At 40.8% G+C, this 20,499-nt stretch overlaps 1 protein-coding gene across 1 annotated transcript in view; it reads right to left on the minus strand.

Moving 5' to 3' along the window:
• Positions 1 to 598: 598 nt before the first annotated feature.
• Positions 599 to 20,499, minus strand: part of FKBP8 (FKBP prolyl isomerase 8) — a 54,112-nt gene continuing 34,211 nt past the window's right edge. The window contains exons 3-9 of the mRNA XM_075864507.1: positions 18,943 to 19,112; positions 17,544 to 17,632; positions 16,636 to 16,850; positions 13,013 to 13,185; positions 8,919 to 8,996; positions 4,171 to 4,302; positions 599 to 1,879 (exon numbers count right to left, since the gene is read on the minus strand). Coding sequence (XP_075720622.1) covers positions 1,793 to 1,879; positions 4,171 to 4,302; positions 8,919 to 8,996; positions 13,013 to 13,185; positions 16,636 to 16,850; positions 17,544 to 17,632; positions 18,943 to 19,112 — 944 coding nt within the window. The 3' untranslated portion in view covers positions 599 to 1,792. The remainder of the gene's footprint in view (positions 1,880 to 4,170; positions 4,303 to 8,918; positions 8,997 to 13,012; positions 13,186 to 16,635; positions 16,851 to 17,543; positions 17,633 to 18,942; positions 19,113 to 20,499) is intronic.

Here is a 20,499-nt window from a genome sequence, read left to right on the forward strand (position 1 = left end):
ATGTGGTGAAATTTCTCCCGATTACCTCAGCAAATTAACAGCTAGAATGCCAAAGGTCTGCAATGCTGTAATTGCTGCAAATGGAACGTTCTTTGACGAAAGCAAAGTTTGAAGGAGAAAATTATTATTTCAAATAAAAATCATTATTTCTAACCTTGTCAATGTCTTGACTATATTTTCTAGTCATTTTGCAACTCATTTGATCAATATAAATGTGAGTTTTCATGGAAAACACAAAATTGTCTGGGTTACCACAAACTTTTGAACGGTAGTGTATGCCCTCCACAGCGATCTATGACCCGTTGCAGGGCATAATTTTCTAGGCAACCATTGTTCGTCTGTGCTCAAAAATATGTTGAGAAGGCATCAGCAACTGCACATTTCTGCAAGTGTGTCCGTAGTCTCCAGTACATGTAAGGATTACTACATTTGGCAAATATTCCGGAGAATTTGAACACTATATTGCCCTGGGGAGGAAAAACATGAAATCGCATTCCAAGATATTTTGATGTGAGCTTTTTCATCTAAACTTCCTTTTTAAATAATTAGTACAATTCCATTTAGCCAAGTCTCACAATGAAATGTCACAGACCATGAGTAAATTAAACAATATAATCAGGTTTATTAACCAGTAAAATGAAAACATATATTTAACTTAATTACCATACATAATATAATCTCTAAAATGGTCTTGATTACGATACATACCAACAATAAGCAGGTTCAATCCCCAAACATCACTACTGGAGCGAGGTGATGTAGCACTTGTCTAGGGGACCTATCAGGACCTGAACTCCACTAAGCATCTGAGGGACAGCATTGCCTTTACACCAATGCTTATTTCTTGATACAACTAGACAGCCCATCTGGTAATGTGTTTTTTTTTTTTTTTTGCAACCTCATCTTACCAAGGAAACTTCAATGTGCAGTTTGTCCTACACCCTAACAAAGGTAACCAACTGCACTTAAAGGGTATATTAAGTTTAGGAGAACGGGTGATGAGCTGCAAAAAATGTGGTCCCACAGAAAAACTCAGGGCGGATAGTCCCATTAAATTATTATCAACAGAGGAAAACATTAGATCTGTGATCAATGCCACAAGAGTAGCCGATGAGGTTGTATGCGGAGGCCATTATTAAACTTTCTTTAATAAATATCTCTTCTTTTCAAAATAATCTGGAATATACAGAGAACATTATTTACTGAGGACACCTAGATTTTCAGCAGCCCCAGCAACTAAGCTGTGGTGTCACCTGTTTTAAGGACGGTGCAACATCTACCAAAATGACTTGATGTGAAGAGGTCTTACAATATTTAGATCACACGATAGGAGAAGTGCAGAGTCGCTTGGCCGGTCAGGGGCCGGGATCAGCTCTTGCTGAAGGAACAGAAAGGCCGCAACAGTCTTTGGCCAAAACAATCCTCGGAATGTTTTGGAATAAACATTTCACTAAATACAGAACAAGAACATTCTTACTATCCAGATACCGGTCTGAAAAACGTACATCAAGCACTGTATGAATGGAGTTCAAATAATTTTACCGTCACGTCCCACGTTTGTAGCTTCACTAGAACTCCATGATAAAGGTGCACTGTTTCACAGTCCGTGATGGGACAAATGAGGCATCTCTTCTGAAATTTTTTATAAATATCACATGGAATATCTTTATCGATTGTACACTGCACCCTAAACAGAATTTTTGTTCAGAGTGAAGCTGTGAGAATTGTTGACACTTCCTGATCTTCGCACTACAGAAAATGGCTTCCGTCCTCATAATCAAGGGATGCCGACTTAATTGCGGGCAGCTATTACAACAGAAAGGGCTACACCTCCTATTGCTATGGCGGTGGCCCCAAAAAGCCACTTCCAGGAAATAGACTGTGGGAAAGAAAAGAAGGATTTCAGTATATCTTGATAACATACGATCTATTTGTACAGGAGTCTAAACTACAATCACCAATTCAAGATAAAAGTTGATTGCCAAAAACAGTAAAATCCTTTAATCCGACATCAATGAGACCTGATAAATGCTAAATTATTAATCTTCTGGTTTATTAGGTGGTCAAAAAAAAGTAACCTTCAGCAGAAATATCATAATAAAATGTTATCTAGAAAAAATGTTTTGTTTTTCGATTTTGTGTTGAGTATCTCAGTCTTCTGCTTCTGAAATTCCATATTATATTGTAGTTTTCGGTTCTCCAACACATGTCAGAATCTCACTTGATGCAGGATTACAGGCGCTTTCACTGTACTTGACTGAACAAATCATACAAGATCTAAACTGGATTGAGTGCTCTGAACATTTCACGTTCCACGGAGTCAGCAGGGTTTTACTGCACACAATGACCGTCCTGCACCAAAAAGAACCTCTATCCTTAATCTCTCTGAGGCCTCCAGCAATGGCAGGTCCATTCATGCAGCTCCATAATTCTTTCTACAGCTGCAAGTTCTATGCATTCTACAATAGGAACATAACACTGGATTGCACTCCGGAGTAGTTATTAGACCAGCTAGATTTTATCATAGACGAAAGGACAATCTGGTCAATACAACCAATAACAGGTTTGCATCTACAATTTGTGTGAATGCTAAATAAAAGAATATTCAAATCAACGAATGAAACTTTTTGCCCCATTTGGTTTAAGGAAAAAAAAAAAGCATTTGCCAAATGATCATTATTATTGCCACTACTAATTTACTCAACCAAGAACTTTCTAGGTTTTGGATTATAGCAAAAAAAAATAAAAATAAAAAATTTTAAAAATATAGTTATGAATGTTCTCTGAAGTGTCCAAATAATAATCTATAAAAAAAAAAAAAAAAAAAAAAAGAGAACTTTCATTGGATTAGGGGTAAATCTTTCCATCTAGATCAGGTTTGGTGCCGCCATGTAGCATTGCAGTGACTGCTCTTGATTTATCCCAGGGATTACAGATGATCACAAGGGATTCAGCAGCAACTTCCCTTTTAGAATGGGTTGCCCAGTTGGTACAGCCCCTTTACCGATAGAAGCAATCAATTCTTTATGTATGCTGAAAAACAAAGTAGGTAAGACTAAATATAAGCGACTACTAAAAGAAGAGATTCATTGAAAAGGGAATAGGACAAAACACAACATTAGTACACACCTATGCATACCAACGTGTTAAATCAAGTCACAAAAAAAAGAGGATCACTGCTACAAGGAGATTTATAGAAGGAGTGCATCCAAATGATTCATAAGAAAAGAATGTGAGTGGGAGTGCCCACACCACTGCTTTCCTGCACTTACATACATGTGGAGAGAGAGTCTGGCCATTTTCTGGTTCTCTTAGTCAGAGTAAAGAAAGTTAAATCTCATTAGTCACATCCTATTAGCTGGTATGGGTATGAAAAAAATTAATAGGACCCAAATAGCGCCCCTTTCTCTGCATCCTGTCAGCACTCCGCTTTAGTTGCAGCTGGTGAAGTGGGGAAGGTTCGGTGGTTAGGGCCCTTTTACACGGGCCTATTATCGGGCAAACGAGCATTCACAGAGAGATGTGCTGCCGGCATGATAAATTGGTGACATTCTGTTACACTTCGGGAAGTGTAAAGCTTCTTGAAATAATTTGTGCACCGATAAAAAAAAAAAACGCACAAGAGTGTGGCATTGGGTCACATGCGAGTTGCAGTCAAATTGAGGGAGTACCACATTCCTATGGGAAACAAGGTCGCAGCCAACTTTCTTACTGATTGGGTCAGACTTTCTGCAATTGTTGCCAAGTCACCCTTGACATGGTTTCCCATAGGGAAACATTAACGCGGTATTCCTATCTTAGACAATTATGCTTTATTCTGTGGATATGCCATAAATGTCTGATAGATGCACCTCTATCCACTTAATGTGCTACGCGGTTTCTGTAACTCCCATTAACTTCTACGGGAGTTACAGAAACCATTTAGGACAGCGAGCCAGCAGTCGTCTCAACAAGCGGGGACGACGACGACGACACGTTATCGAGATGGGTGCAAGTACCAGAGCTGGGACCCGGATCTATCAGATATTTATGGCATAATCTTTGGATATGCCATAAGATGGGAATACGCCTTTAAAAGTTTCAGATCAGCTGATCGCCAGGCTGGCTTCTATTTATGTAATGGCTATAACTTTCTACACAAAGACATCAATTGGTAGAATGGCTTATTACCCAAGAGTACTTTTCTGAGGGCTTGTTGGTGGAAGTGCTCACGTTTCCCAACATCTTCTTATACATAGCAGTTTCTACATTCCTCTGATCTGCATGTTTCTTCACAAATTTAGAGAGCTCAGCGTGGATGGTCTGTGGAAGAGAAGAAATTCTAAAACAAAACCACATTTAATGTGCCTGGACTGGTGAAACCACTTTAATCCTTTAGTGACCAGCCTATTTTATGCCTTAAAAGGGGTTTTCTAGTCCCTAAAAATTGATGGCCCATCTTCAGGATAAACCATAAATAGCGGATCGCTTGGGGTTCGACTACCAGGACCCCCGCCAATCAGCCGTTTTGAAGGGGCCGCAGCGCTCGTACGAGTGTGGTTTCCCTTAATTCTGGTGACTGCTCGTATTGTGAATCGCCGACACAGCAGGTAGCATTCACTTCAACGGGAGAAGGCTGTAATAATGAGAATCGCCGCTACTGCCGTGCCGGGGTACAGACAGTCAGGAAAGGCCATCAGTTTTTAGGAACTGGAAAACCTTTTTAATGATGGAGCGATTAACATGGACATAGTGGGCTTGGTTTTTGCTGGACAATTGGTATTTTTACAATTTTGGGGTACATATAATTTATTGTTTAACTTTTGAGGGGTAATGAAAAAAAACCCTGAAATTCCGCCATTCTTTTCTGCATCTTAAATTTATGCCATTTACCATGTGGTATAAATAACAACTTTATTCTGCGGGTTCTTACGATTACATGGATACCACAAAAAATATTGTTTCTTTGTTTTACTACTTTTGCACAAAACAAGTAATTGTTATTGTGTCACCATATTCTAGAAGCCATAACTTATTTTTCCTCTGATGTAGCTGTAGGAGGGCTTATCTTTTGCCAGACTATTTGTAGTTCTTATTGGTACCATTTGGGCACATACAACTTTTTTGATTGCTTTTTATTGCATTTTTTCAAAGGCAGGATGAACAAAAAGAAGCAGTTCTGGCATTATTTATTTTATTTTTAAAACGTTCAATGTGCAGGTTAAGTAATGTAATAGTTTTATAGTTTGGGCTGCTACAGACGCAACAAAAGCAGTTATGTGTACCTTTTTTATTTTTTGCATAACAAAAGGATTTTCTAAGGGGAAGTGTTATTTTTTTATTATTAAATTTATACTATTTAACTTTTTTTTTTTAGTCCCACTATGTGATTTCACTATGCGATCGTTTTTAGAATACACTGCAATACTTCTGTGTAAAACTGACAGGCATGCTACTAGGCCCTGCCTCTGACAGGGCCTAATAGGCATATACTGATGGCAGACCGTGTCGCAGGGATGCTGCTGGGCTGAGAGAGGGAGCCCGATCCCTCAGATGCCACAGTCATCTGGTTTCAAAGGGGTTAAACTGCCAGGATTAGAGGCAACTCCAATCCTGGCCATTAGAGCAGGAGCCCAGCTGTCTTTAGACAGCCCGACACCTGCTCTAGTCGGCATAGGACACTCCTGCTCTGGGCTTATGACACTGTGCAGTAAGTACCCTTAATGACCGCTGTGAAAAGGCGTATTGGCGGTCATTAACCCCTTCCCTCCGCAGCCATTTTTCGTATTTTCACTTTTGTTTTTTCCTCCCCACCTTCCAAAAGCCATAACTCTTATTTTTCCATCAACATTGCCGTATGAGGGCTTGTTTTTTTGTGGGACGAGTTGTTGATTTTCACAGCACCATTTTTGTGCCATATAATGTTAGGTAGTATGGGTTGTAAAACATGATTAAAAATCAAGAATAAGCAGCGTTAGCCCAGATTCACACGAACGAGTGCAAACTCGGACGTGAAAAAGGGCACTTTTTCCACATCCAGGTTACCCCCATGCGGCACCCATTTTCAAGGATTCCTCATAGACTGGAGTCTATTGAGGTATCCGTGAAAACGGGAGAAAATAGGACATGCTCTATTTTTCAACGGACCCTTCACACAGTCCGTTGAAACAACGGCCCCATTGAAATACACGCATCCTTGTGACGGCCGTTGTTTTAAGGGGTTTATGAGGGATCAGTCCTGTCAAACTAATCCGATCAGCTTCTATGAGGAGGTAAGTTCTAGACTGGACCTGGGTGAATTGTATGTCATTTATCTATGTTTTTCTGAGCATTTGATACTGTGCCGCATGAAAGGTTGGTACATAAAATGAAAATGCTGGGACTGGGGGAAAATATGTGTAAGTGGCTTAACAACTGGCTCCGTGATAGAAAACAGAGGGTGGTTAATAACGGTAGATACTTAGAGTGCGTCACCCTTATTACTGGGGTATCAAAGGGGTCAGCATTGGGCCTTATGCTGTTTAATATATTTATTAATGACCTTGTGGAGGGATGAAAATGCAAAGGAGAACAGTATTCTATTGCAAATGGATCTGGAAAAGTAAAGGCTTGGGTAGAGAAGTGGCAAATTAACACGGATACATGTAAGGTTATGCCACTTGGAAAGGGAAAATACATGTCACCATTACATACTAAATAGGATAATACTGGGTAAAACAGACATGGAAAATGACTGAGGAATTTTATTTGACAGTACACATAACCGTAGCCCCATGCACCCAGCCGTGCCCGTAATCACGGCCTGCGATTGCAGGCACGGGCGGCCGCCGACGGCCGTCCGCTTTTTCGGGCCTGCTTCCATACAAAGTATGGGATCACGGCTCGTAAAATGCAAAAAAACTGACCTATTCCATAACTTTCTGAACATTTCTACAGCACGGACACCCATCCGTAGCGATACGGAAAGGTGTCCGCGGCCAATAGAACTAAATGGGTCCGTAATTACGGAGAATTTTTACGGTCGTGTGCATGGGGCCTAAGTCTCTAGTAAGAATGCTGAAATACTGTGTATAGTTTTGGACACCAGTGCAGAAGACAGACATAGCAGAGCTTGAGCGTTTCAAAGCCTGGCAACTTAAGTAATAAATGGAACGGGTGGCCTGGTGTACATAGAAAAATTGTCAAAATTAGTTATTTCGTTTAGAAAAAAAAAAGATGGCGGAGGGGTGTCCTAATAATTTTGTATAAAAACATCAAAGGTCAATACGGAGATCTCTCTCATGATCTATTTATAGCCAGGATTGTAAATATAACAAGAGTGGCAATCCTATGTCTAGAGGAAAGTTTTCTACACAAACATAGAAGGGGAGTCTTTACCGGGGATTGGGGATTCCGCTCCTACAGGGAGCAAACAAATACCCTCCTCCTCCTCACATGCACTTCGCACTATGAGGAGAAGGAGAGAGAGCGAGTGACGGAAGACACGGCCGTCACTCGGGACACATCCCAGTGATGGCCGTGTATTACCTGGACCCTTAGACTTCTATGGGGGCTGGGAGAACGGCCGAAAATAGGGCATGTCCCATTTTTTGACTGCTGGGTTTCCCGTGTCGTGTGAATAGCCCCATTAGGGGTCTATTGTTCCTACTGCGGCCGTGTGACGGCAGTTTTATGAACGACGTCACACGGCTGGGAAACCCTGTCGTGTGAATAAGGTCTTATGTCTTTATTCAGCTTCACATATTTTGTTACTATGGATATTTAATATGTATGATCTAAAATGGGTGCAATGATGCGTGGCTGTGTGATTTTCGCGCAGCCGGCATCATGATGACACTCTGTTTTTATGTTTACAAACAGAAAAGCACGTGGTGCTTTTCTGTTTTTACTACAGTAGCGTGCTTCCGTGTGCCGAGCGCAATTTGCACGCACCCATTCCCTTCAATGGGTGCGTGCAGCGTGGAACACGAGCAAGTATAGAACATGTCATTAGTTTCACGCAGCGCAGATACGCTGCGTGAAATTCACTGACAGTCTGAACGGCCCCATTCATTAACATAGGTCCGTGCGACGCGCGTGAAAATCACGCGCGTAGCACGCACGTATTATACGTTCGTGTGAATAAGCCCTAATAGAGATAGATTAGTGAATTGCATCCACTAAAGAGCCCCCTAAGGCCCTGTTCACACAGAGTTTTTGTGCAGGCAGAAAATTCTTATTTTTTTTACCTTTCTTCAACAGGCTAAGGAAAAAAACGCGAGTGTTTTTTTTTTTTGCCATAAAACACATCAAAAACTCTCTTGGGTTTTTGTGGCGGAAAACACCTCAAGATAGGGCATGTCGCTTCTTTTTCCCCACAAGCTTTTTTTCTCCGCTTACGGGAAAAAAAGGCCTCCTCCTCCTATTGAAATCAATGGGAGGCAATTGCGGCCGTGTCAAATAACTCAGTGTGAACAGGGCCTAAGGGTCGTGCGCTTTCTGGAAGACAACAGCCATGTATTTCTAATTTCACACAACACCTTTGACCCCTTAATGATCTTACAAAATGCTTTATTATGGAAAAAAAACCTGCACATTATTGGTATTGCCACATCCATAATGACCATAACCATTACTTTTCTGTTATTTAACCCACCCGGTGGACGCCATAAAAATGTTTAATAAATAAAGATAAGAGATTTGTCGGAACAAAACACCGTTTTTCCCATTGAAATCAATGGGCAGATTTTTGGAGGCGTTCAGCTTCAGTTTCTTCAGCCGTATTTCAGTGTGAAAAATGCCTGAAAATAAGCCCACATACATAACATTGGAGTGGAAAAATCCTGCTCCAAAGCCTGGATTGTTAGGTTTTAAATAGAGTTTGATTTTAAAAAAGTTGCCTCCCCCCAAGTCCTATTTATTCTCATAAGTCAGTACATGATAAGTTTTGTGTGAAGTACCTTATTAGATGGCTCTAGTTTCAATGCCTTCCTTAGAATGGGTATAGCCTCACTATACTCTCCTTGCTGGGCCAGGACCTGCGCATAGAAAAGTGGAAGATTAAACCACAAGTACAAATACACCATGCTTTATGAAACTTGGCAATATAAAGTAGAAGCTCATCTACAGAATTACAAAACACAATTACAAATCTTTGTCTATTTCTCACATAAGGGAATTTTTACATTTTGGGTGGAAATCCTTTAAGCTTTAACACCGAACATTCCTCATAAAAAGTATTATAACGAAGGGACATAATAGATATACTCCATACAAACGCCTCCTCACCAAGGTTATGCTGGTGAGGAGAAACGGTGAGATCGGGACTCCTATTCTAGTGATCGGTGGTGGTTCCAGCGGTGAGCACCCGGGGATATAACAATTTTTTAACAATACTATGCATAAATACTAACGGTTAACGGTGGGGGAAAAAAATGCAACATGGGTTCTGCTTGTGCTAGGGAGACATCTAGTGGAAATGTGAAGAAATTCTTCATGTAAAAAAAATAAATAATATATATACATAGGTATTTCCTGTTCACACTAAGCATCATAGGTGGTTTTTCGTTTGGAACGGATCTTATTAACATTTAATCAGTGCTTCGGGTTTCCATTTGTTTTACTAAGTAGTGCAGCATGATATACTATTCTGGCCGTCATAGAGTAATGAAAATGTGACGGAAAAAACTAACAAAAGTCGGAACAGAGCCTAAACTAGGCAAACAAATAGTTTTGCTGTCATCCTGTCCCAAAAACTGAATCCATTGAAGTCTCTCCAACAGAAATCAGAATGTCAGGTCATCAGAAGCCTTCAGTAGTATAGTTCAGGCTTTGGACTTGTAACAAGTGATCATATCTTAGCATAGAAATATAAAAAATAAATAAAATGATTCACCTTAACATAAGTGGCCTTCTCTTAAAACCGTAATTATATATGTGCATATCTATATGTACATGTGTGTGCCTGCATGTATTTTCTCTTTTGGAGGATGTACAGATGTCCTACTTGTCGATTCACGAATATCGGGAGTAGCATTAATATCAACTGTACTTAGACAACAAAATAAGAGTGAATGGTTGTCTGGATTTTTTTATTTTTCTTTCATTAACCCTCTTATTCGTAAAGATTAAGAGGGCTTTGCAATAGGTTTTTTTTTTTTTTGTTTTTTTTAAATTCTCCTTCCCCTCCCTACAGCTCTAAGGCCCCTTCACATCAGCATATTGCCTTTCGAGACCACCTCAAGCACTGTGCCAATTGAAGCTTCAGACATCACTGTCCATATGTGGACAGTGATTTCAAGAGCTTACAACGTCTGAGTCCCCGGCCAGAGCACCAGAAGTGCTCTGGCTAGGGAAAGTTCCTCATGTCACGGTCAATATATGCATAGTAACGTCAGGAGTTTTAGAATATCGGAGTCACTGGACAAAGCACCAGAAGCGCTCTGCCCCAATACTCTGGCCCTGGGGAAGCTCCTGACGTCACTGTCCATATATGGACAGTGACATCAGGATCTTTCCAAAGATGGCTCTCGGCCTGTGGGTTCTATCTTGTAAGGATCCCTCAGGATAAGATAGTGTAGTCTACTACGCTATTCTAGCCTTCAAAAAAAAAACAAATCAAGTGAAGATTATGTCCCCCTGTGTTCGGATATTCCAGTCAGTTGTGCAGATTATGTCCCCCTGCGTTCAGACACATCAGTCAGTTGTGCAGCTTGTTTTTCAGGGGTTTCCAAACACCAGAGGTAAGTAATGTGTAGCCACTTTTTCAGAGAGCGGTGAGACTTTTCAGAGAAAGAGCAGTTTCCGATGGATACCCATGATGATGCACAGTTCTTGTAAATACACTTCCAAGAATATCCACCAGAACCTTGGCGACAAGCGATCCAACGCAGAGGTTGATGGCAGTTTTCGCCTTCCAGATAGTTTGCAAATAAATAGTGCTGTTTCATGAATTCAAGGACATCGGTTTTATTCGTACCAGCTATTATAGACTGGAGTGTCTTCTCAAAGAAATGTCCATCCATTTTAATTTAAGGGAAACAAAAAAAATTGCAATTAATGGGGGAGATTTATCAAGCTAATAGTGAGAATGTCCTTTGTTGCACATAGCAACCAATCAGAGCTCCGCTTTCATTTTACCTGAGCTCATTAATATATGAAACTGTGGGGTTGCTATGGGCAACAAAGGACATGCTTACTATAAGACAGCTTGATAAATCTCCCCCAATGTCACTAAGGAAGCAGGGGGACATAATCTTCACTTGATCCCAAAAAATCTGTATACTTCTATATACCAGCCTGACGTACACACTATACGTAGGGAATAAACGTGGTGTTCAGGGGGGCTTAACTGAACTACGCGCAGCCGCCTGTAAACACCCATCCATTAGCATAGAGAGGCTTTCCCCATTGCAGCCGTGGAAAGCAGCAGTCAAAGCCTCGACTGTAGCAAAAAGTCTTTGTGCAATGTACTTGTGGAGGGTTGCCTAAAGACTTGAGCGCCGCTGCAATGTTTACATGCAGTAGCGGTTAGTTCAGTGGAAACTGTAGGGAGGAAACTTTTTATTTTATTTTTTTTAAACCCTTTACCCCAGCAGCCATTTTATCACTTTCCGGCTTTTATTCTTTCGCGGGACATGTTCTCATTTTTAATGGTACCATATAATGTACTGAGTAACTTTAAAAAAGCATATTTTCTGTGGTGGAATGTGATTTTTTTTTTTTAAATTGAAATACAAATTTATATATTTAGGTTTTCATACTTTTACAAAATAAAAAAATGTGTCCTACCAGGGGACTTGAACATGCAATCATTAGATGGTTTGCAAAATACACTGCAATACTTAAAGGGGTTTTCCCATCTTGGAAATTTATGGCATATCCAGATAGGTGCGGGTCCCAGAGGCCGCATCTATGTCTAGAACGGGGCCCCCAAAACCCCGTTCTAGCTTACTCGGCTCTGCTGTCTCCAGGCCACATCCTGGTTAGGTGGTCGGGAGTTACGGAAACAGCCGAGCTCACTGAGCTACGCTGTTTCCGTATCTCCCATAAAAGTGAATGGGAGCTGTTCTCGTAGCTACCGATTCAGGAAACAGAGTAGCTCGTCGTGCTATGCCGTTCTCGTAGCTCATATTCACTTCCATGGGAGTTACAGAAACAGCGTAGTTCAGAGAGCTAACCAGGGAGTGGCCGGGAAGCATGCAGAGCAGTGTAAGCTAGAACAGAGTATAGGGGGCATCGTTCTTGAGATAGGTGCGGGTCCCAGAGGTGGGATCTGCATCTATCAGACTTTTCTGGCGTATCCTGTGGATATGCCATAAATGAACAAGATGGGAAAACCCCTTTAAAGTGTAGCTAAACATTTCACAAACTTCTGACATGTCATGGTGACATGTCAGAAGTTTTGATTGGTGGGGGTCCGAGCAGGGAGACCCCCAACATTCGCTAAAACAAAGTGGCAAAACGCTCGTGTGAGCGTTCAGCCGCTTCGTTTCTGTTCGGCTTTTTCCAGAAAGCCAATGTATCAGAGTACGTGCTCATAGACTTTCTATTGAGCCCGTACTTCGATACATTTATTTCCGTGAAAAGTCAAACAGAAATGAAGCAGCTGAGCGCTAAAACGAGCGATTCTGCCGCTTAGTTTTAGCGATTGGTGGGGTTTGTCGAACGTTTAGTTACACTTTAAGTATTGAGGCGTATTGTGATTTTTTTTCCGTTACCCTATTAAGCTCTGCCTCTATAAGCGACGTCAATGAGGTAAGAGAGAGGGCACCCTCTGTCTAATGGCTTTGACGCCCACAGCATACGTAGCACATGAGCCTGCTTCATACTTCCACCGTACATGTAGAGCATATGTCGGGGAGAGGTTACGAAATCTCCTATCACAAAGCCATAGAATTCATAAAGAGTAAGAGAGCAAAAAAAATTACGAAATCCCCAAACAACCCCTTCAAATCAATAGAAATGTGACAATGTCCAATGGTCAGTTACAGAAACAGATTCAGATTTAGAAATTCAGGTTGAAGCGAACCAAGATCATCTGTATTTCTATTACCTTTCCCTTCCTGAACAAGGCCTTAATATTTTCTGGCTGCTGCTCCAGCACCATGTTACATGACTTCAGGGCAGCCTCAAAGTGGTCCAGCTTTAGCTGTGAAGCTGCCAGGTTATTCAGACACTTCATCTTGACATCCAACAATTCATCCTCTTCTTCAGGTGTAAAATCAACTGCATGGAAAGGGGGGAAAAAAAAAAGCAGGGCTAAGAAGGCAGGCGCTATGTATTATAGAGCTGTTCATGTTGGGAGAGAAGCTTTCACGACCATTACTCAATATGTGGGGGTCTTTATTTATGTGAATCTAGACTCTCTCAGAATCTACTAGATTGTGTGCGAACTCTAAAGGCCCTTTTACATGGACCTATTATCGGGCAAACAATTGTTCATAGAATGCTCGTTGCCGATAATTGCCCTGTGTAAACAGGGCAGCGACCAGCAGATGAGCGAGCAAATGCTCAATCATCCGCTGATCGTATAGTTTTAAAAAAGTAAAGTATTATCGTTGTCGGCAGCACATTTCCCTGTGACGCGCTGCCGACATGATGATAATGTATGGGGACGAGTGATCAGAGTAGCGAGAGTTTGTCTCCATACATAGCTCCTTGTGACAGGAGCAAACGAGCGCCGATTAACGAGATTGGTGCTAGTTTACACGGCCCGTGTAAGAGGACTTTAAGCTAGAGTTTGTGTTGAGAATAGGTCAGGTCACCATACCCTTCATAATTTTTGTATCAGACATTGAAGCAGATTTGTTATTTTGCGCCATTAATACATGGACAAATATGACGTTCCTATTCATGAAGCCCCTGTGCCACTTTTTTGGACACATACAAATAGGTATGATCTCTAACTCTTCACCTGGAAAAAGAAAACAAACCCTTTTTTGTAATTCTAGACAACTCTTTTGATACCTTACAGACATTTGACGTTCATGTACGTCCTAGTCGGTGGGAGTGGTGTATGGAGCATGCTCACTGGCTAAACCCGCTCCAGATAGGGCGGGTGTCAGCTGTATATTATAGCGGACACCTCACACGAACAGCTGTATATTACACGTGACACCTCACACTAAGGCCCCATGCACACGACTGTATTTTTCATCCGTAATTGGGGACCGTAGTTAAGAACCCATTCATTTCTATGGGCTACGGACACCGGACTGGGTGTCCATTCCGTAGAAATGATTTGTCAAATATGGAACATGTCCTATTCTTGTCCGTAATTACGCCACGGATTCCCCATAGAAGTCTATGGGCGCTTCTGTAATTACGGAAGCGTTGCTAGGCGACGCAGGTTTACAGCTGTTGCACATCATTTGTGGTTTTCTTCTTTTTGCAGACCCGTATTTACGGGGCCTAACTGATCCCGGGTGTTAAACTGCTTAGATGCAGCGGTCAGTAGTAATCAAGGCAACCAAGCTGTTAAACAGAGTGAGGAAGGGGCCTCCCCATTTCACCTCCTAGACACAATTATGGGGTGCTGATGGTTGTCATGGCAGTCTGGGGGCACCCAGGCCTTCCTTTTTGGTCCTCCTATTCTCAGACCATAATAGGAAAACGCTAAAAGCACAATACACTACATAATACTTGCAGTATATTGTTCCAGCAACGTAATGATCGCATGTTCAAGTCCTCTAATGGGACTAAAAAATAAATAAAATTGTAAAAAAGTTTTTAGTAATATACAAGTTAAAAATACTAAATTCCCAAACGATTACAATATTGTATTGATTAACCCGCAGGGTGAAAGACGTAAAAAAAAAAAAAAAAAAGTCAGCTTACCTTTCCCAAAAAAATGGAATAAAAAAAAGTATTTAAAAATTTGAATACACCACAAATGAAATACACGATACTACATTTTTGTTTTTTTTTCTTAATTGCTTTTATTTTTTTTAACAGTAAAAGGTGAAAAAAACAAATATATTAAAAAAAAACAAATATATAAAAAAAAACAAAAAAAAAAAACTTGGTATCATCGTTGTCTTACTGACACTCAGAATAAAGATAGCATGTCATTTTTACCGATCAGTGAATGCCGTAAAAATGAGACCCAAAAACCAATGGAGGAATGGTTGTATTTTTTTCCATTCTACCCCACAAAATTATTTCTTAAAGTTCCCTAGTACATTATACAGTACATTAAATGGTGTCATTAAAAAACGACAACTCGCTCTGTAAAAAAAACAAAAAAAAACGCACGCCTATGTTGATGAAAAAATGAAATAAGTTATGGCTTATGGTAGGCAGGGAGGAAAATAAGAAAATTTTAAAAAAAATAAATAAAAAAAATAAAAATGACTGCGATGGCAAGGGGTGAAACCACTTTAGGAAAACGACAGCTGACCGGTGATTAGTTGCTATGACAACAAGGCCAGTCTGTAATACACATGACCATAAGGGTTTTTTCTGTCCGCAAATACAAATCTGTAGCCGCATGCAATTGCCGAAGCGCCCATAGAAGTCAGCAATTGCAGACAAGAATAGGACATGTTCTATAATTTGCGGATCATTTCTACGGCCCGGACACACATCCGTAAATACACAAGAAAGGTGTCCGTGGCAAATAGAAATGAATGGGTCCGCAATTTCATCTGTAATTACTTATGAAAATTACGGGTGTGCGCATGGGGCCTTCAAGAGTTTTGATAAATTAGGCCCAAAGTTCTCTACAAATAGTGCCCATACCCATATACCCACCAGTGAATATGAACCGCAGGACATAACATAAAATATAGTATACACCAAAGGCAGGAGCCACCTGGCACAGAGTAGTTGCCAGCCTCAAAGCTGTAACTTATAATGTACAAATACCTTATACATTCCAACTTGAAATGATGCGGTAATTTTAGGACACCGGACAATTATGTCACTTTTCCAACAATGTCCTCTAAAACGGTACATGCCCTACTTTTTAAAACAAGGATGATGAATAAATAGAAAAACATGTAATACACTATTGCAATACTGTAATATTTGCCAGGGCTGAGCCTTCATCATATTACATAAGTCTATACAAGCTGTGTAATAATGCTAGCGACACTAACTGGTCTGATAAATCTAGGCTTGTACAATATCATTCACTTATGCTCTGTTCAGACAGCGCTAGAGCCTTCCGACGGAGATATGCGTCGGAGGCATTTCTCGTCAAAGACCTCCAATGGGAAACTGCGATGTATGTCACTGTATAGGAGTACATAGGCATCCATAGTGAAATAACGTATACTGTGTGGTGTATAATATATACTTTTTTTTTTTACTGTATTCCTCTATATAGTCTACTACAGCAAAAAAAAAAAAAAAAAACGGTATACTAAAAGGACACTTTTTGGCATATGCCGAGTGCATGTGGGCCTGTGGACACGTCAGCTTATGTGCTGGGAGCTTTCCAGGCACATATGCCGAACATAGGGTTCTAAAGCTATGTGAACAAAAGCCTAATAGAGCATTTGTCTTAATTCATTGCAAACTTTGCTAAATTCATGTATACTGAGAAAATATGAGGGGACTTGTCCACACTGACATCACAGGCCATGTCGTGGTGTTATATTATCACATATTCCATGGGAAAATGGCTTCCTTTACTCCTTATATAGAAACTTGTATCTAAATAAACATACACACCTTTGGAGCTGGAGTTAACAATATTCAGAGCTATGTCATAAGAGTTTATGGCAAACACATAATCTGCTTGCTGGTAATAGGAATTCCCACGTTCCCGCTTTTTGTTGGCGAAGGCCAGCTTTTCCTGCCCTGTAAGTAGTTCCAAGTCTGGACCATCCTTTACATCAAGCAGAGTCACCTCAAGAACAAGGTTGGCTTCGGGAGAGATATTTGGACTCCATGGAGGAAAAAAATGAAATAAATAAATTTTAGCAAATAAACCATTCTACAGTCTTTAAAAGGGTAACTAAACTTTCAGAAAACTTCTGACATCTCAAGTTTTGATCGGTGGGGGGGTCTTGGCACTGAAACCCCCACTGATTGCTAAAACGAAGTGGCAGAGCGCTGAGCCGCTTGGTTACGGATTGTCTTTTCTCGGAAAGCCAAGGTAACGGCGTACGGACTCAATAGAAAGTCTATGGGCCCGTACACCGTTGCATCGGCTTTCCAAGAAAAGCCAATCAGAAATAAACGGCTTATCTGAGCGCTTCTGCCGCTTTGTTTTAGGGATCGGTGAGGGCGAGTTCAAAAAGATGGATGATATTGTAAGCAAGCCTCCCTGAAGTATAGTATAGGATGCAATTGCAGGTAATAGATTCCAGTGACAGCGATGCATGGCAAACTGTATGTAGAAGTCAACTAGTGCATGGAAGTCAGATACTGGCAATTGCACGGTTATATTCAGCTGCAATAGGACACCATGATTGCGGCAACATTTTCTCAGTAACACCTGTGACAGTAGGTGTTTATAGATTATCTGTAAATGCCCCAAAGTGTTTTTCTACCACCTTTGTTAATTAACTCTACTTTAACATAAAATACTGATTATTTCGTTCTTAACGGAAGACAATAAGTAACTGCATACATACCTGCCTTCCTTCCCATAGCAATATTTAGAATTTGCATCAATAAGTACAGTCTCCTCAATCCCCATAAGCTGCACGCACAAGTCCAGGGCCTAGACAGACATACAAATAAAAATAAAAAATTGCCAAATCACTGAAAATTCACTTTTAACCACTTCATGACTGGAGAACCTGAGACTCTTAATCCATTCCCGACATCTGCCGTATATATATACGGCGCACGCCGGGTGGGGGAATATGGAGCGGGCTCACGGGCTGAGACCGCTCCATAGAGCGAGTGTGTCGGCTGTGTGTTACAGCCGACACTTCCGGGTAACGAGCGGAGCCTCCGGCAGGTCTTCATATGAGTCTGTCAGAATCGCGATATACTGCAATACATTAGTATTGCAGTAGATCATTCAAGCGATCTAACGATCGCTGGTTAAAGTCCCTTAGGGGGACAAGTAAAAAAAGCAAAAAACAGTAAGATAGTTTTTTTTAACAAATAATAAAAATAAAAAAGCCTAGAAAACCCCCCTTTTCCCATTTTCCCTCAAGCACAATGTAAAAAAGAAAAAGCTAACATAACTGGTAATCGACAGAATTGCTGTTTTTTTTTATTCCCTTCTCCCACAAAAAAATGATATAAAAAGTGATCAATAAGTCTCACGTATCCCAAAATGGTACCAAAATAAGCCCTCACCCACCCGGCTAAAATCGACAGAAAAACAAAAAAACTTTATGGCGACAAAACTAAAATTTTATTTTTAACAATCAGTTTTTTCCCTGTAAAAGTAGTAAAACAAAGAAAACTATATAAATTCGGTATCGCTGTAATCGCATTGACCCGCAGAATAAAGTTAACATGCCGTTTTTACCGTACGGTGAACGCTGTAAAAACAAAACCACCCAAAAGCTTGAGGAATCGCTGTTTTTTTCCTATTTCACCCCACATATTTTATTTCTCGTTTCCCACTACATTATATGGTACAAAAAAATGGTGCTGTGAAAATCTACAACTCGTCCCGCAAAAAACAAGCCCTCATACGGCAGTATTGATGGAAAAATAAAAGGAGTTATGGCTTTTAGAAGGTGGGGAGGAAAAAAACAAAAGTGAAAATCCGAAAATGGGCTGCGGAGGGAAGGGGTTAATGACCAGCCTGTTTACAAATTTTTGTGATGTGCTGATTTTTAAGCTACCCAAAAAATTTTTGCATCTTCAATACGAACTGAAAGGTTATAATAAGCTGGACGTAAAAGAACCAAAAGATCTTAAATCTGCTTTTAAAAAACGTCAAGGGGATACATTATCATCCTGTAAACCCGTAAGCCATAATGTCAGTATGAACAAAGTCTAAGTCATATCACATCAGTTGTCTTTTCCACTGCCACCTTTTTCACGCTCTGTAGGAATATAGGTTACCTGGATTACATCACCATCTCCCAAAGTGAAAGTAAGGGAGGTATTGTCTTCTACAACAGTTCCATCTTCCAGGGAGGTCTTCAGTCGCAGAGTAACATCTTGTCCTTTCCTTGGTCTGCTCTCAGGACCCTTGCCTGAAGTCAACACTTTCTTTTTCAGAAGTCCATTACCTGTAGTTGAAATAGAATAAAAATAAACCATGTCTCTAAACTTTATACTATAGACATTCAGCATACATTAAAAAGGAGCTTTAAATACTTTATTGGTCTCAAGGACAATGGCGGCAAAAAGTGGATTTTGAGTATTCATCATAAAAGCTGTCGAAGTTCATTGGAGAACTACTGTTACGGTTATGTGTTCTTCAGGGTGACAGCCACCTAGCATCAGCTAATGGGTGCAGACGGCAGCCTCCCCCAGCCGTCTCAAACGCAATCGCGGCAGCCAATAGCAGCTGCGGTCACGTGATACCGGTAGGAGTTCTCGAGAGAGCGTGGGAAATCTCAATTTGTCTGCGACAGCCCAAGAGATCCTTCACCAGACCATTCTCCCAGGCGAAAGCAAATCCTTCCAGACATGGTCCCTCCAAGAAAACCCAGTCTGGTAAGAACACAACCTCTCTGGCTTCAGTTTATACAAATATATATGGGGGAAAAAAAATATATCAGTTTTGGAACGTTGGGTCACAAAAATAACGAAGCATGGCCTTACGTTGCCACTTCGTTCTTATCCCTTCCAAAGGCACACCCCAAGTTCTCCACTAAGAGTTCCTTCGATATGGTGTTGGAACTAGCCCTTTCTAAGGGAAATCTCTCTAGCCACACCAGGAGAAAAGGGCTGGATAGGCCACAACTTCCTGGTCCAAAAGTCAGACGACTCCATAAGACCAGTCTTAAATGTGAAATACTTAAACAGGTTCCTAAAACTTAACAGGTTCCGCATAAGACAACGTCAGAACTAAGATACCTTCTAGAAAGAGACATGTATCTAGTAAGAATAGATTTAAAGGACGCTTTCCATTCTATTTTTATTGCTCCAAAAACACAGAAACCTTCTGCAATTCCGTTGGAGAAGACAAATTTACCATTGGAGTGTGATGGCCTCTCCAATGCCCCTTACCCATTTACAAGGGTCATGAAAGTACTGGTTTCTCACCTAAGGTCATCGGGTATAATGTGCCTCGTATATCTAAACGACCTCTTCCATTTCAATATGGACACACTTCTCTCACAGAGACACCACAATGTCTCTGCTAGGTGAAGCAGGATTTTCCATCAATACAGGAAAATCAATTCTACTGCCCACTCAAACTCTCATGTTTCTGAGCTTTCAGTTAAATACAATCTCCTTTACAATAGGAGTTCCAGGCGAAAAATGGTCAAAGGTGGTAGTCTATTTTTTGGAGATATTGTCCAAAGGGGAGGCGACAGTACAAGTACTTGCACAACCGGGATTCTACACTGTGCCAATAATTTGTCGTCAGATGCACTTTAAGCTGATCTCTCTCCTGAGACAGGTCACGAAACTGAACTTGAGAGCCACATGCCACAAGTCCGGCTA

This window comes from Rhinoderma darwinii, chromosome 1 (assembly GCF_050947455.1).
Source record: "Rhinoderma darwinii isolate aRhiDar2 chromosome 1, aRhiDar2.hap1, whole genome shotgun sequence".
In the NCBI taxonomy this organism is placed as follows: Eukaryota; Metazoa; Chordata; class Amphibia; order Anura; family Rhinodermatidae; genus Rhinoderma; species Rhinoderma darwinii.